This window comes from Pan paniscus, chromosome 20, assembly GCF_029289425.2.
Source record: "Pan paniscus chromosome 20, NHGRI_mPanPan1-v2.0_pri, whole genome shotgun sequence".
NCBI classification, from domain to species: Eukaryota; Metazoa; Chordata; class Mammalia; order Primates; family Hominidae; genus Pan; species Pan paniscus.
The window spans coordinates 46045799-46062695 of NC_073269.2; the positions used below are offsets into that span (position 1 = coordinate 46045799).

General features: G+C 52.3%; 1 protein-coding gene across 3 annotated transcripts; it reads right to left on the bottom strand.

The window, feature by feature from the left end:
- Positions 1-8513: 8513 nt before the first annotated feature.
- Positions 8514-16803, bottom strand: DYRK1B (dual specificity tyrosine phosphorylation regulated kinase 1B). Of its 3 annotated transcripts, XM_055103611.1 has the most exons (12): positions 16427-16799; positions 14965-15128; positions 13824-13943; positions 13535-13723; positions 13040-13187; positions 11463-11749; positions 10676-10822; positions 10451-10591; positions 10119-10154; positions 9839-10034; positions 9344-9450; positions 8514-9250 (listed from the first exon to the last, which is right to left on the bottom strand). In XM_055103611.1, exons 1-12 carry the CDS (start codon positions 16503-16505, stop codon positions 8879-8881), a joined length of 1986 nt encoding a protein of 661 aa, XP_054959586.1. In that variant the 5' UTR covers positions 16506-16799; the 3' UTR covers positions 8514-8878. The 3 variants fall into 3 exon arrangements, with proteins under 3 accessions (XP_054959586.1, XP_054959587.1, XP_054959585.1); XM_055103612.1 differs by lacking the exon at positions 10119-10154 and having other exon boundaries at positions 16427-16803; XM_055103610.2 differs by having other exon boundaries at positions 9839-10154; positions 16427-16784.
- Positions 16804-16897: the final 94 nt, after the last annotated feature.

Genomic DNA, 16897 nt, shown 5'->3' on the forward strand with positions numbered 1-16897 from the left:
CAATAAGATGAGCACCAAAAAGAGCCCACTGAGCCAGGCTTCTCACTGGCAGAGGAAGGAGTTATAAAGAAAGCAAGGAGGGGATGGTGAGAATGAACCCTCTGGTACTAGACTAGTGTCAGAGTATCAGTATGAACTCATGCTTATTTTTACACACCATTCTCCAATGAAAAGAACCAGTGACTCTAGAGGAAGAGCTAATTCTAGGGCTGGTGCAGGGAAAATACATGAGCCTGGAATATCTTGCAGTGCCAGAAAGTAAGAAGGCGTTGGAGAAAAAAAAAAGAGTAAAGAACACAGGAGCCAACCTGAAAGATAAACGCTGATGGCCAAGGCTAAAACAACTTGAGCAAAAAAAAATTGATTACAATAATGTTGGGGTATGCCCAACTAATAAATATTCATGAGTCCACACGGAAATAAACTAATGATTGTATAAATAAAATAAGTGAAGTATAATAGAAGGGACAAATCTTCCATGTGGAATTCTAAATAGTAAATGTAAAGAAATGAGGGAAACAGAAAGTCACCATTATAATACCACGGTAATAACTGCTACAGACCGGGTCCACTGATGAATGCTAAAATGTGTGGGTAAACTTGAAGGAGAAATGGGATATTTGTGCAGCCTCCAAGTATCTTCCTATTTCCCTCCAGGAATCAGGCTTAGCTCTCCTCTGAGTGTGGGCTGGATTTAGTGACTTGCTTCTAACAAATGAGTAAAGGGAAAATAGTGGTATTATCGTTGGGAAATGTGCAGACACCACTTTCATGAAGTGATCAAGGTTAACCTCACCTCAGTGAGCATTCTTCCCAAAGCCTAAAATCCCAGTCTAACCACGAGCAAAATGTCAGACAACCTCAGACTGAGGGCCATTCTACAAAAACATCTCACCAGTACTCCTCAAAACTGTCAAGGTCATGAAAAACAAGGAAGGACTGAGAAATTGTCACAGATTGGAGGAGGCCAACGAGAAATGACCAACAAATGCAACATGGTATCCTGGATTGGATCCTGGAACAGAAAAAGAACATTAATGGAAAAACAGGAGAAATAGGATTCAAGTCTGGAGTTTAACAGAATATTAATCCATGTTAATTTCTCAGTTTTGACAAATATACAATAATTATGTAAGATGCTAACACTAGGGGGAAGTTGGGTGTAGGTATAGGGAAGTCCCTGTATCATCTTTGCAACTTGTCTGTAAATCTGAAATTATTAAATTTTAAAACGTTCACAAAACTTTAAGTCTCCTCTGCAATATGGCTCGAGGTGGTCCCCCGCGGAGTTCCAAAGCACGCTTTGTTTGACTCATCCTTCAGATCTCATCTTACATGCTCCCCATGCCAGGAAGTCCCACCTGACACCACAGACTGGGTCAGGAGCTGCCTCTGGCTCCCACAGTCCCCCTGTGGCTCCCCTATCCTGGCCCCAACCCCTCTGCCTCCCCATCCCAGCCCTGGTCACTGTCTGCCGTTGGGGTTGTCTTCCCCACTGGACTGTGAGCTTTGCGAGGGCAAGGTGGAGGCTGTCTCAGCCATTGCTGTGTCTCAGCCATTGCTGTGTCTCAGCCATTGCTGTGTCTCTCTTGAGTTGAGAGTAATGCGTGTCTCCCTGACTCCTCTGGGAATACCCATGAACAGGCAGAAGCTGCGCCTGAATCCTCCCAACTGACCCTTAACGCTTCACAGCCCAAGGCCTGCCAGATCCACCTTCCTGGTATCCCCTTTCCTGTTTGCTCAATCCAGGACACATCTGAGGCAATATAAATGGTCTGTCTCACCCATCAGCCAAAAGAGGGTCACATCATCTCCAACCCCTGCCACACCCGCCCACCCACATGTCCGCCCTGTACACCAAGTGTCAGAAACACATGGTGACTGTGAATGTTCGGGGGGCCTGCCCAGTCCACAGCCCTTCTGAGCAGACAGTCATCACTATAGGAACCCTCCAGCTCCAGTGAGTTGAGCAGGGTTGGATACCCGACCCTGGAAATCCCATTCCTATCTGGGAAATTCGGAATGAAGACTGAGGGGCTGTGGGTAACTGAGCTGGAAGATCACATAGAGTGGGGGCAAGAGTCCACCCAGGGCCAACCCAGCTGCCTGAGAACAGGAAGCAGCCAATGCAAAGAGAAGCAGAGACCACAGGGCCCAGTGGAAAGGAGGAATGTCACACCACTGTCTCACTTCTGCTTCTATTCTGTTCTCATGAAGCCCTTGTCAGGTTCTTTCCATCACTACCCACAACCAATCACAGTGAGTTCTGCCTTCAAAATGCACCCAGACTCCAATGACTACTCACTCTGCCCCTGCCCTGGTACAGGCCACTGTCATCTCACCTAGATTATTGCAGCAACCTCCTCACGGGCCTCCCTGCTCTCATTCTCAGCCCACACTTCCATCTATACACCCTCCCTTAGTGATCCCATCCTGGGCTTTAATACCATAAATATGCCAACTACTCCCAGCCCAGATCTCACCCTTCAATGCCAGTCTTGTATAAGCTCCTGTTTGGCCAGTGAGTCCAGTCAGAGGCTAAACACGCCCACACTCTCTCTCAGTCTTGTCCATACAGTTACTGGCACTCCCTCCTTCCTCTGTGCAGACTAAACGCCATAGTGTGGTCCTTGACTCTTCTTTCTTACCCTACATACCTGATTCTCCCTTCAAATTATATGCAAAATCTGACCACATCTCCCCACCTCCCCGTTAGCACCCTGGCCAAGCCACTATCATCTCAGCTGGACTACACAGTGGCCTTCTCACTGGCATCCTGCTTCCACCCTAGTAGCCACGTGGGAGCCAGAGGAACCCTCTTACCATGGTAGATCACATCGCCTCAGCTCACCATGCTCTCACTGCCACACATCTCATCAGCTTCAGATTCAAGTCCTTCCCATGGCCTCCCGGTCCCACCTGACCTTGCCTTGGTCTCCTTCCCTCCCACTGTGTCCAGTCAGGTCCAGTTCACTCCTTTCTGCTCCTCCAGCACACCAAGCATGCCTCGGGGGCTTTGAATTTGCTGGTTTTTTCTACCTGGAATGTCCTTCTTCCCAGAATATACATACACCCAGCTGGTGTTCTCCATTTCTGTGAGGTCCATTAACGTTTTTCTCAAAGAGGTCTTCTTTAACCCCTCTATCTAAAATAGCACCTCTTCCCAATCTCTAGTCCTCCAACCCTCAACTTCTACAGCTCTGTTCACTAATATTAGCATTCATCTTGCCCACTGGAATGCAGGCTCCAGGAGGACAGGGCTTTCGGGGGTCTTGTTTGCTACTATTAATAATACCAGCACCTAAAAATGCTTGGCATGTAGTAAATAGCCAGATCTGATGACTCAACAAATAAGAAAACCCTGGAATCAGTTAGGATATTGTTGATTCTAAGTAATAGAAAACTCAATTCAACAATATAGTTGGCTTAAACGATAGAGATATGTTGAATTCCCTAATGAGAAAGTCTAGAGGTAACTCACTCCAAGTGAGGCCTGATCCAGCACTTCAACAACATCACCAAAGACTCGATGTCTTTCCATCTCTCTACTAGTCCTTCCAAGAAAATGGCTAAAATCACATCACTAAGAAGTGGGTTGGCTGGACGCAGTGTACTCAGGAGACTGAGGCAGGAGGATCACCTGAGCCCAAGAGGTCAAGGCTGCAGTGACTCCAGCCAGGGTGACAGAGTCAGGCCCTGTTTAAAAAAAAAAAAAAAAAAAAAGAAGAAGAAGAAAAAGAAGTGGAAGGGGGTTACTAATGTGTTTATTCATCTGACCACCACTTCTTCAACAATTGTGAAAATTGTAATGCTGATGAACATGATGCTGATAATAATAGCTATCACATATTCAGTGCTTTGTGCCAGGCGCTTTACTAGTACTTTATTAGCTTCTGTGTGCCTTCATTTCCTCGTTTGTAAAATGGGAACAGTAGTAGTACCACATACGGTGACTGAGGATTAAATGAGCTAATACATAAAATGGTAAGATCTCAAAAAAATATTAGCTTGTTTCAGTTAGCTATTGCTGTGTAACAAAGCATCCTAAGCCACAGGGGCATAAAATAGCAACCATTTCTTTGCTCATGATTCTGCAATTTGGACAAGGCTCAAAGGGTCAGGGGATTTGAGATGGTTCATTCCTACTCCACATGGTGTCAACTGGAATGGGAGTTAGGCCATCCCAAGATGGCATCACTCGCACGCCTGGCACATCAGCTAAAAGTTGGAACAGCCGCGGGCTGGGGCAGATCTATAGAAAGGGCAGGGCTCCAAGAGTAGAAGCAGAATCTGCCAGGTCTCTTAAAGCCTAGGCCTCCATTTAGTACAGCATCATCTTCATTGTATTTTTTTTTTTTTTTGAGAAAGAGTCTCACTCTGTTACCCAGGCTGGAGTGCAGTGGTATGATCTTGGTTCACTGCAACCTCCACCTCCCAGGTTCAAGTGATTCTCCTGCCTCAGCCTCCAGAGTAGCTGGGACTACAGGAGTGCACCACACCTGGCTATTTTTTTTTTCTTTTTTTTGTATTTTTAGTAGAGATAGGGTTTCTCCATGTTGGTCAGGCTGGTCTCGAACTCCTTTCCTCAAGTGATTCACCTGCCTCAGCCTCCCAAAGTGCTGGGATTACAGGCATGAGCCACCGCACCCAGCCTGCTTTCATTGTATTCTATTGGTCAAAACAAATCTCAGGGCCAGCTCAGATATAAGGAGAAGGAAGGAGACTCCACCTCTTGATAGGAAAAACAGCAAAGAATGTGTGGCTGTCTTCAATCACAGCTATTTTAATTCCACAGTAACAGCCTTGTCACTGGTCTCCCTACTTTAATCCTTAATGCCTTATAGTCAATTCCCCACACAGAAGCCAGAGGAGTCTTTTAAAGTACACTTTAGTGTGAAGAATTTTAGAAGGAAACACACACACACATACACACACACACACACACAAACACCTGACCACGCTCCTGTCCCCAGCTTAAAATTCTACAACTCCCCACTACATGTGGGGTAAACACCCAAACTCCTTATGGCATACACAAGGTCTGACCTCTTGCTCTGCATCAGCCTCTAGGCTCCAACCATCCCAAACTCTTATCTCTTAAAGGAGTTAATGCCTACTCCTTCATCACCTCAAACCTCATTTCCTAGGATCCGGATTTGATTTCCTATCAAGTATTCTTATAACACTCTCTACCTTTCTTGGTAATTTCACACGTGTGATTATTTGATAGTCTAAATTACTGTCCCTATTACTGTAGGTTCTATAGGGGTAGGGAAATATTTTGTTCTCTTCTGTGTTCCCAATGCTGAGTAGAAAGAAGAGGCAAGGTGAAATACTTGTTGAATGTCTTGAGCCCTCAGAAAACTTTAAGGCAGCCCCTTGGAGTTCTGTAGAAAGGGGATCAGCAGAGTCCCCGCCATGCTGGGATCCAGATATGTGCTCTTCAATAGTTTATTTGATAAGTAGTTACTGAGCCCTAACTGTGTGCCAAGCACTTTTCTATGTGTTGGAGATAACGGAGGAAGTAGACAAAAGCCCCTTCCCTGATGAAGTCAACAGTCTCCTAGAGGTAAGGGTCAGGGGAGACAGACCATAAACACAGATAAATTCTACAGAGTGTTAAACAGTAATATGATTAATGCTAAGGATAAAGTTAAAGAAGCAAAGATAGATGTGACTATAAGTCACAAATTTAGAAGGGTGGTGAGGGAAGATCTCAGGAAGGCAGTGACATCTCAGGGGAGACCTAAAGAGGAAGGAACAAGTCTGGGCTATTTGATAGATGAGTTCTTTAGGCAAAGAAAAGAGCAAGCGCAAAGGCCCTCGGGCCAGTGTGGCTGGAGCACAGGGAGTAAGAAGAGTAGATGATGTCAGAGAGGTGATGAGGGCAGACAATGCAGGGCCTTGCAGAGGACTCTGGGTTTTACCCCGAGCAAGATGGAGCCTTGGAAGTGTTCTGAGCAGGGGAGGGATATGACCTGATACAGGTGCTCACAGCATCCCTCCAGCTGCATGTAAGGAACACTCTGGGGGCAGGGGTGAGAGCAGAGAGATCACTGAGGAGCCTGCCATAATGGTCTGTGAAGGAGATAAGGGTGGACAGGAGTGAAGGTGGGGAGAAGTGGTCAGGTATATTAGCTGACAGACATGAATATAAGACAGAAAGAGGAGTAAAGGACAATTCCAGTGGTTTGGGCCTGGAGAGGATGGGGGGAGCATTTACTGAGATGAACATGCGGGGGAAAAATTTTGGGGAAAGGAGCAGGAGCTCAATTTGATCAAAATTACTCTGGAGATACCTCTAGATTACCAACAGGTATGAGGAAGGCAGCCAGTCAGGAGCTCAGGGGAGAGATTCTGGGATGGACATAGAAATGTGACACATAATGGGAGGCCGAGGCAGGCAGATCACAAGGTCAAGAGATCAAGACCATCCTGGCCAACATGGTGAAATCCAGTCTCCACTAAAAATACAAAAATTAGCTGGGCATGGTGGCGTGTGCCTGTAGTCCCAGCTACTCGGGAGGCTGAGGCAGGAGAATTGCTTGAACCCGGGAGGCGGAGGTTGCAGTGAGCCGAGATCACGCCACTGCACTACAGCCTGGAGACAGAGTGAGACTCCGTCTAAAAAAAAAAAAAAAAAGTGACATATACATTTCCATGCCTCTCCCAAATTCCTCACAAGACCTACGTGATCTGGCCCTGCTGATGTCTCCTTGGTAAGTTAATGGTACACACACACACACACACACACACACACACACACACACACACATACATATCCTGGGCCCTCCCCTTCCTAGGTATTGATAATGGTCAAGTTACCTAAACTTTTCTGTCCTAGGTATCATTTACAAATGGGAGATCACATCAGCACCTGCCTCCTAGGATTGTTCATTCAAGACATTAGCCACTGAGCATCTGCTCTACGCGCTGGAGATATCCCTTCTCCACTCCTCTCCGCCTCCCCCTCCCACACAGCCTGTCAACCTTCTGGACGTCTCTCCCATCCCCTCTTGCCCTCCCTACGGTGGCCCCTGCCCTGATCCATTCCCAACACCTCTTGCCTAGGAATCTGTCACATCTGCCACCCTGGGTTTCCTGACCCCAGTCACTTTCCCGTTAATCTATTCTCATGTCACAGCAAACTGGGCCGTACCCCTTCCCTACTAAAAATCCTCCCATGGCTCTTCATTGCTCTCAGGACAAAATCCAAGCTCCCTAAATGATCAAGAAAATCTTCCACATCTCATTCATACAGAATTTTCAGTATGATCACCAACACCAGATCGCCTGCAGTCCATGTTCACACAACAGGCTGTTTCTCTCTGCCTTTGCGCAAACCATTCCACCACACCGCCCCCGACCCCCAAAACATCCTTCCGTCTTCAGGTCTCAGCTCAGACAGCTCCTAGTTTTCCGGGATGATCTTCCTACCAAGGTCTCCTCGGGCTCCCACCGCGTTCCATGCCGCCTCCATTAGTGAACATACATAGGTCCGCAACGGGGTCTTGCCTGTCTCTCCCACTGAGCGGGGCTTCCCGCAAGCCGGGCCAGGCACAGCGGCCAGTGATGTCCGCGTGCTGGGGCCCCTTCAGGCCTCGGCGTCTACTGCCCGCTCTGGAACTGTGAGCGACAACCGGCACTCTCTCCCGGGACGGCGCCGCACCCACCTTCTGCACACCTCGGAGACCTCAACACCTGCGCCAAAGCCACCCAATCACGGCCTTCTCTCCACCTCCTAAACACCATGAACATCCAGGCCCCGGGACTTCAGACTGCTCATTGGCTGCCTGAAGACCCGCCCCCAAGCCTGAGAGAAAAGAACTCTGGTTGCTGTAGTTCCCCAACGAACACCGCAGAAAGCGATTGCTAAGTAGAACTTCATTTCCCACAAAGCGCCGAGCCCCAGTGGTGGCAGACAGTACCCTTTGAACTGGGCTCTTGATTGGCCGGTTGGGAGACGTACATTTCCAAATTACCGTGGAAACAGGACCACTTACCTGGAACCCCGGGAAAATCTTTTTGTCTCAGAATCTCAAAACATTTTGTTTCGCGATGATTCCAAAGAGCTGGACAGTACACGTGGGGACAGAGTCTGTACCTATTGTCTGCCTGTTCCCCAGATGGCACCAACAAAGCCTCCTAAGTGTACTCAGCTGCTACTGGACGCCTGCTTGGCATGAGGAGCCACTCCTGTGCTAAGTCTGCGGACGCCCCGGCTTATTAGGGCACCTGTTTCCCAGAGACAGGCCAGAGCTGAACCTTTACCCTTTCAGGGTCTATTTACCCAGGAAAAGGCAAATGTAGGCCAGGATCCTGTCCATGATCTATCTAGAATGCTGGTGCCCCAGACCTGCAGCCTCATGCCTGCAACACGCGCCACAGCTTCCCCACAAGAGACGTCTCCACACCAGAGCTCCTCCAGCACCCCCTCCGCAAACCCCCTTCCCCACCATGCCTCTGAGGGTCGGGTGAGGGGAGCCGAGGCCCTGCAAACGCTCAGGCAGGCATGTGAGAAAGCTCTTTACTGGGGGTACAGCGAGGAGGAGCAAGGCCATCTCCCCCTACCTGCCCCCACCCCCTCCTAGGGTCCTGGGGTGAGGGGGGGTCTTCCCTCCACCGGACCACCACTGTCTTTGGTACAATAAATAGAAAAAAAGGGGGAGAGGGGCCCAAGGGTCCAGTCCTTAGTGGGGAGGGAGCGGCCAAAACCCTCTCCTTGACCCCCCTGCCCCAGGCCCCAATCAGTGCAGGCCTCACCCACCCCAGCTGGGTAGCAGCAATTCCAGTCAAGGAGAGAGATGAGGATGGGAGCCCAGGGCCCCCAGATGGGGGAGGGTATGGCTTCAGGAGGGGCCCCAGGGAGGGGGCAGGGTCACGAGCTGGCTGCTGTGCTCTGGGGTACACCACGGAGGCCCAGGTGAGGCCCCAGAGTGGCAGGGTCATCAGGAGGCGGGAGGGGTGGACGACCTCCAGTCATCCGAGTCCGGAGGGCTGAGGCAGCCGGGTGCTGGGGGGCAGGCGCTGGGTGAGGTGGGGAGCAGTCAGCAGGGCCGCCCACCAGGCTCACATCCATCAGCTCCGGGGGTGGTGGTGAGGTTGGTGATGGGGGACGACCAAGGTATCGGGGCTGGGGGGGTAACTGGGCCCCGGTCCCAGGCAGTGACGAGGCAGAGGCAGGGGCTTGATGTGTCTTGTGGGGCACATCACCCCCTGCCCAGGGCCGCAGCGGCTGGGAGGGTGGGACCTAAAAAAGCAAAGGAGCCATAGGTGATGGAGACCCTGGTCTCTAAGCCCCAGGCACCACCACCCACCTCCAAAGCCCCCAAAGCCCCATTACCTGGGGGCTGTTCATCTCACAGTCTGTGATAGGGGGCCCAGGGCCCCCACAATATCGGTTGCTGTAGCGGTAGGTCCGGTTGTCACTGGAGGAGCCACTGGAGCCTCCTGGAAGTGCCAGGGAGGAGAGGTGAAGGGGCATAAGGTGAGAGAAGGTGGCAAGTGGGTTTTGGGATGGCTGAGGGAAGGTCACGGCCCAGGCTCAGGTTCAGGCTTCAAGAGCAGAGCCCATCTGAAGCACCGGGCCCAATTCTGAGATTCTGGGTTGGAATTCAGTTTTGGGTTTTAGAGTCAGAACCAGTTTCAGGGCTCTGAGCCCAATTTCAGTGATTGTGTCAGGGCCAGTTGGAGCTCTCCCATCCCACACGTCATCTTACAGTTCAGGATCAGTTTCGGAGCTCTTGTGTGAAGACCCAGTAACCAGGTCCCCCAGGACAGGCCAAACCTGAGCAGCCCCCACCCCTGTTGTACCCCATTTGGGCACCTGGGCACCCACCAGAACTGGAGATGGAGCTGGCGGTGCTGGAAGAGGGGCAGGTGTCGAGGGGCGCGGGCGAGGTGGAGGCACTGCTGCCTGCCGGGCCCGTGTTGGTGGCCTCGTCGGCCGTGCGGCGGAAGAAGCCGTGCTGCAGAGCCCCCAGGGGGCTGATGCGGGCGGCGGGCTCATACTCCAGCATGCGCAGCACCAGGTCCTGGAAGCGGAGGTAGTCGGCGGGGCTGTGGCCCGGCTCCCCCGCCCGCCGGCCCCCGGGCCCGCCCGTCTGCACGCCCAGCACCTCCTGCAGCCGCCGTGTCCCGGGGCCCTGGTAATCCTGGCAGGGAGGGGGTGGGAGGGGGGGCAAGAGAGTGGCCGTCAGTGGGCAGGAGGGGCAGGGAGACACACACGGGGAAACAGAGGCACAAGAGAGAAAGTGGAAAGAAAAGCTAAGAAGAGTTGTGGGGTGGGAAGGAGAGATGGGAGATGGGGTGGGCAGGGGAGGAAGGAAAGGACAGACAAGGGGGAGTGGAAGGGAGGGAAAGACACAAGGGAGAGGGAGCAGGGGGAGAGAGCCCCAAGTGTGAGTGAGGGGCCACGGGGTGGGAGGAGTGGCATGGGCAGGGGCCGCACCTTCCTGAGTTCTTTCGTCCTTCGTAGGGTCCAGCCACCCCCAGGCAGCCGTTCAAAGTACTTGCGAGCCTTGGGTGCCTGGTCCAGCATGGCAGCCGGTGGGATGCCCAGCACCTCCACAATGCGGTTCATCTGGTCGACCTGTGAGTAGGCAGGGGTCAGGGTCATCAGGCCAGCCAGGCTCCACCCCCTCCACCTCCAGCACACCCCTTCCTGGGGGCACACCTCATTGGAGCCACTGAAGAGGGGCTCTCCGGTGTGCATCTCCACAAGGATGCAGCCCAGGGACCACATGTCAATGGCCAGGTCGTAGGGTGTGCCCAGGAGCACCTCAGGTGAGCGGTAGAAGCGGCTCTGGATATACTGGTAGATCTGGGAAAAGGGTAATCGTCAAGGGACCCAGCCTCCCCTACTGGTCCCACTGACACCCCCAAAGCTAAGAGGACCCAACTGAGGACAGGCTTCTTGCTGACAAAATGGGGACTGAGGCTCCAAATCCTGCCATTATCAGCACCAATTTTCTGGGAGCCACTGGTGCCATCTTGTTTATCAATCTGGGGAGTCTGCTGGCCTAGACAGACCCTGATCTCCACCCCCAACCCGGATCCTGGGCCCTTCTGGGTCACCAGGCAGAGGCTGACATTCCATAAGCCCTATACCATCGTCACTTTTAGTGGCAGCTCACACAGAGCTGCAAAGTTGAAGCCTTCCACCTCCATCCTCAGCTTTAAGAACAGAGAATACAAAAACTTAGCGAGGCAGCACCCCTGGCTCAAACCCAACCCAACTTCACCCTGTTCACATCTGGCAGCTTCAAAACGGGCCCTGCCCCTCAGGCTTCACCCTTCCCATCCTAGTGGGCAGTATATTCACACCCCCACCCCAAGCATTATCCCTCAGTTCCCACGGCTCCTAATAATCCCATCCCAGCCAAGCCCCGCCCCTAAGCCTCCCGTTGGCTCTGCCCCACCCAAACTACTAGCCCTGCTCCCAGGACCAGGCCGCCCCCTACCCTCTGGCCAAGCTGGCAGGAGCTGCCGAAGTCCACAATCTTGATGGCGCTGCGTTTGGGGTTGCACAGCAAGATGTTTTCGGGCTTGAGGTCGCAGTGAATGATGCTGAGCTCAGGCGTGGCCAGAAAGAGCAGTGCCGTGCAGAGCTGCTGCGCCAGCTTCCGGGTCAGGTTCAGCGAGACGCCGCGGAAGTGGGTGTTGCGCAGGAGGTCGTACAGGTTGTAGGACAGCAGCTCAAACACCAGGCACAGGTGGTTCCGGAACATGAAGTGCCGCTTCAGGTGTACTGCGGGGGAGGGGAGGAAATGGGCCAGAGAAGAAATGGCTCAGAGAGGGCAGGTGGTGGCCTGGGGTCATACAACGCTCTTTGATTACTAGCCACATTGTGCTGTCCCCACGGGTACCATCTGCTAGTCAAAATCTTTTTATCTAACAACTAGATTCACACAGGAAGTTAATGCTCTTTCCAAGTCTCTGTCAAACCCTCCAATTAAACCAAAGAGAAAGTTTCATTAGTTACTACTAGCTCTAACACATTCTACACTTCCTCATTTAACTTCATAACACTGCTTTCATCTCTCTTGTATTCATTTTTGTGGCAAAGGACACTGGTTTTCCATTTCCATTTACTTTACGTTTTCCTTTCAAACGAAACCATTTTAAAATCCACTTGCTGTTTATGATTATGTTGTGATGTTTATGTCCATGAGCAGGAATCAGTTTAAGGGAGGAGAAAGACTGGCACAGATGTTAAGAGTAACAGCTCTGGAGTCCACGACCTCATCAAATTATAGCTCAATTAGTACAAACTGCCACCTCATGCAAGTGACAGCACTTGAATGCCTGAGTTTCTTTTTTCCTTTCTTCGTTTTTTTTTGTTGTTGTTGTAACTGTTGTTGTTGTTATTAGGTTTGGTTTTTTGTTTTGGGGTTTTTTTTTTTTTGAGATGGAGTCTCGCTCTGTCACCAGGCTGGAGTGCAGTGGCATGGTCCCAGCTCACTGTAACCTCCGCCTCCCAGGTTCAAGCGATTCTCCTGCCTCAGCCTTCTGAGTAGCTGGACTACAGGCGCGCACCACCACATCAAGCTAATTTTTTCACATTTTTAGTAGAGACGGGGTTTCACCATGTTGGCCAGGATGGTCTCGATCTCTTGATATCATGATCCGCCCACCTCGGCCTCCCAAAGTGCTGGGATTACAGGCGTGAGCCACTGTGCCCAGCCCGTTTTGTTTGTTTTATTGAAGAAGAAACTAGGATGGAAGCCCAGGTTTCTTATCTTCAAGATGTTGTTAATAATGCCCTTCCCCTTATGGGCTGTGGTGAGTTAACTTCCAAGTGCTTCCAAGAGAGCCTGGCCCTTGGTGAGCACTCAGTAACCTCTGACCATTACCAAGTAAATAGGACAAAAATCATAAAAGCAGCAGGAGAATCACTGATGTCAGAGAAGCACAGACCAAACCCTGCTCTGAAGACATCAGCCTCCTCCTGAGGGTAGGGCGGGGGTGTGACCCATCCCTACTGGCTCCAGCTCCCGCTATCCCAGGTGCCCACAGCCCTGCCAGTCCCAGGCCTCACCTATATAGTACTTCATCTCCGTGTCATGCTGGTTCATCAGCTCTAGCAGCCGCAGCTCAATCTGGGCCTGGTTCAGGAAAGCCTTTTTGTTCTTGATGATCTTGATGGCCACAAGCTCCTGGGTCTGATGATCATAGGCTTTCACCACCTGTTGGGGCAGGGCATGTCACGAAGAAAGGGGTGGGAGCAGGACAGAGCCAGGCACCATTCTTCTCCCTCCAGGCAAGGAGACCCACCAAGAACACTATGCATACTTCGCAGCTGAGTGCGCACCATTAGTCAGGCGCTGGTGTAAACACTGGACGTGAAATAACATAACGACCTTATGTTGAGTCTTGTTATTTAAAGTGTTTTACAGAAAAGGCGACTGAGGCACAGGAAAACTAAGTGGGCTAGGGTGAGTGGCCCAGCATGGGACTTGAAGCCACTGAACCACTGGGTGTGTGATCAATGTTAGTGGGGCCTTGGATCAGGGTGGTGGGGGGTGTCCCACACCTGGCCAAAGGAGCCTTTGCCAATGAGCGAGTCAATTTCGTAGCGCTCCAGCCAGCGCTCGCCACTGCGCACGATGTAGTCATGGTTGTCGTCATCATAACCATGGTTCAGGACCTTCTTCTCCTTCTTGTTGCTCGAATCCTGGGGTGGCGCCTGCTGGGCCCGCCGCTTCTTCTTCGCATAGTATACCTGCCCAGCCAGCCAGCCAGGAGATGGGGACTGGTGAGTGACTCATGCCAGCAGACAAGACCCTCGGCACCCAGCCCAGGATCCCCCAGCCCCTGCCCACCTCATTGATGTGCTTGTAGGTCTTGATGAGGTCCACAGAGAGCTTACGCAGCGGGGCTGAGGTTGCATCCCGGAAGGCCAGGGGCAGCCTCCGAGGCAGTAGCCGCACATCAGGCAATACCTGCAGGGCAGGGTGAGGGGTGGGCACTGAGGACGTGCCTTCACCTCCGACCTCAAGAGGAAGAACTGTAAGGGCTGCTGGCACATCATGTATTTGGTTGCTGTCTGTATTTGTTCCACCTGTCTAGGAAAGAAACTCCCCCAGGGCTGAGACTTTCTCTTGTTCTTACTGTACCTCCAGTGCCTACAGCAGGGCCTGGCACACAATGGATGCTCTTAGAGATCTGTGGTGTGAATGAGTGAACTCTGACCTTTCACCCCTCACCTTTACTCCTTTCTGAACCTCAGAGGGAGAGATCATACGGAAAACCTGGGCTCTGTTCCTCCCCATTCTTCACTTTGAAGCCAGCCATTTTGGGTATCCTCTGAAGTACCTCTATCTCAATTTACCCTCATCCCTTGGGCCTCAACCCATACCCCCACCAACTCTTTGCACAGTTCTTTCACCCCAAGGCTCTTGGATCTGGATCTGGCCCCTGGACCTCCCACTTCATCCTGCTTCAAGCTCTGCATGTCACTGCCTTCGCTGCCTCTAGCCTTGGAGAACTTTGCCCTCACCACCCATGCCTGTTGGCCTCAAGACCCTTTAGACTCAACCCCCCTCCAAATTCACCCAATCCAGATCTTTCACTCTGAACTTTTCTTAGTGAGCATTTATTGGGTATTTACTATGTGCCAGGCACCATTCTAAGTGTTTTACATGCATACCATTAACTCATTTAATCCTCACAACAACCCTGTGAGGTAGGTATCATTACTGGCCCCATTTCACAGAATGAGTTGAGTTCTCCAACTCAAGTATGGAGAACCTAAGCAATTTAACCACTGGGTCAGGATTTGAACCCAGCCTCTCCAAACCCTGACTCTGCCTGAAAACTCCTCTGTTATTTTCCAATCCCATGGGACCCATTATGTGCCCAGAAGAATGTCTTGGGCAACCACACTACCTTTTGGTCTGGAGACCTTTCTATCCACAGCCTCCCCCTACCACCACGCAGGTGAGGAGCCAGCTGAACGCGTACCTGCGTGTGCTCCTGGGGCCCTGGGAAGCCAGAGAAGGGACCATGGCCCGGTGGGACGGCCATGGTGGGCTCAGAGGGCCGCAGGGGAGCGAGGCCTGGAGCGGGAGCCCGGCCGGGGGGCGCCTTCTTGCATCCTGCACCTCGGCTGCCACCGCCGCTGAGACCTGAGAGCAGACAGGAAGTGGGAAAACAACATGGAACAAGGGGATATGTGAATAGTGCCAGGCGGGGAAGAGTGGACATGAGAAAGGCAGGGCACAGAGAGAAGAGGAAAAGGGCACAACGGAGCAGCAGATAGCAATGAGGAGAAGGGGCAGAGAAGTGGTAGCCAGGTGGGGGGGGATGGCACAGCAGTCCCTCGACAAATAATGATCAAGTAAATGATTAAGGCAGCACAAAGAGAACACATAAAAGACAATGATTGGGGGCCAAGCAGGGGTCGATATGAGCCATCACAGGGAAAGGAGGACAGGAAGACACCAATAATTCAGAGGAGGAAAAGAAAAAAGAAACCACAGACAGTATGCAGAGGAGTAGGCTTCATTCTTTTCTCACTACTCGTGGCCCTCCCCAGGGCCCCTAACACAAGATGCCACTTTCTGTAGTCTTCCCTGAACATCAGGATCTCAGCCCGTAGCACAGCCAGGGCCAATACTTCAAGATCTATCCTTCTCAGTAGATTCCCTCAACCCAGAGAACTCTAGGATTCCCAAACCACATGAGTCTTCCCCTCCCAAACCACAGCAGAGTCCTCTGCAGCCCTAAAACCACATCAGCGTCCTTGGGGACCTCCCAACCACACCAAAGTTATCTGAGAACCTCTATAGAACAGAGTCCTATCTCTACAGCATTCTCATCCACCAGGGCACGATTTTCCTAGGGGACCCTCTCCATATCATGCCAAGACCGCTTCCCTATTTCAGGTCCTCCATATTAGGAACCAGCCTTCCAGGTAGTCTCCCTGTACCATATCCCAATTCCCCCTACCACAACAGGGCTCTTCCCCATATTACTCCAATATCCCATCCCAATCAAGGCCCACTCCTCCTGATGGGAGAAGGAGGAGGTGTCTCTTCCCACAGTTTAAGAGTGATCATCCTTTTCTCCCCTACACTGCTTCCTTGCCCCCCTACACACACACACACACCCTAATATTCCTACCACAGACCTTTCTCCAGGCACCCCTCTTTATACCAGGGTCATTCCACAACTGTGTCCACTCCTAGAGGGCCTCAAAGTCAAATCCCCAAGTTATCACATAGGGTTCTCTCTTCCCAGAGTTGTCAGCTACAGCAAAAATCTTCTCCCCATGGGCCACTCTCTCCCCCATGTCAAATCCCTTTCTCCTATTCCATGCCTTGCCACTCCACGACTCCTCCACCCTTGGAGCTTCCCCCCAAAACCACCTCTTCTCCGGGGCCCTCCCACACCAGGATCATCTCTCCCAGCCCCCACCCCCTACCCGGGTCAGGGCTGGCGCGGGGCCCACGGGGGGCTGGGGCGCGGTGGGGCCCCCAGTGGGGTGGGCGAGCGGCCAGCATGGCGGCGGTGGCGGCGCTGAAAAGGCGACCGCCTGTCTCTGGCCCGGCCGGCCCCGCGGCGGGGAGGGCAAGCGGGACAGGAGGCCCGGTGGGTGACAACAGCAGCCGCCACTGCCACCGGGGGCGGGGAGAGGAGGGGACAAGGGTCAGCCCAGGGCACGCAGGGGAAGAGTAGAGCAGGTGGACGGGGGAGGGGCGACACGCCCCACCCTGAGTGGCCACCAGCCCCTAGGGACCCGGCGTCCCGCCCCCCACCCAGGAGGCCCTCCTGGGCCTGCTGAGACCGGAAGGCGGGGCCCGACTGAGCTTGGCAATCGGCACCTGCCATGGCAACAACTGTACCATTGGTCGCTGGTGCCAAGAGCTCAGCCAATCACAGCCTAGGGCAGCTG

Bases quoted from the DNA above. Each gene is read 5' to 3' on its own strand.
- DYRK1B (XM_055103610.2), bottom strand. From the start codon at position 16,505: ATGCTGGCCGCTCGCCCACCCCACTGGGGGCCCCACCGCGCCCCAGCC. The intron at 13,944-14,964 runs GTACGCGTTCAG...CCTGCCCTGCAG, and splicing joins GGCCCCAGGAGCACACGCAG to GTATTGCCTGATGTGCGGCT. The intron at 9,451-9,838 runs GTGGGTGCCCAG...TGGCACTTCCAG, and splicing joins CAGCTCCATCTCCAGTTCTG to GAGGCTCCAGTGGCTCCTCC.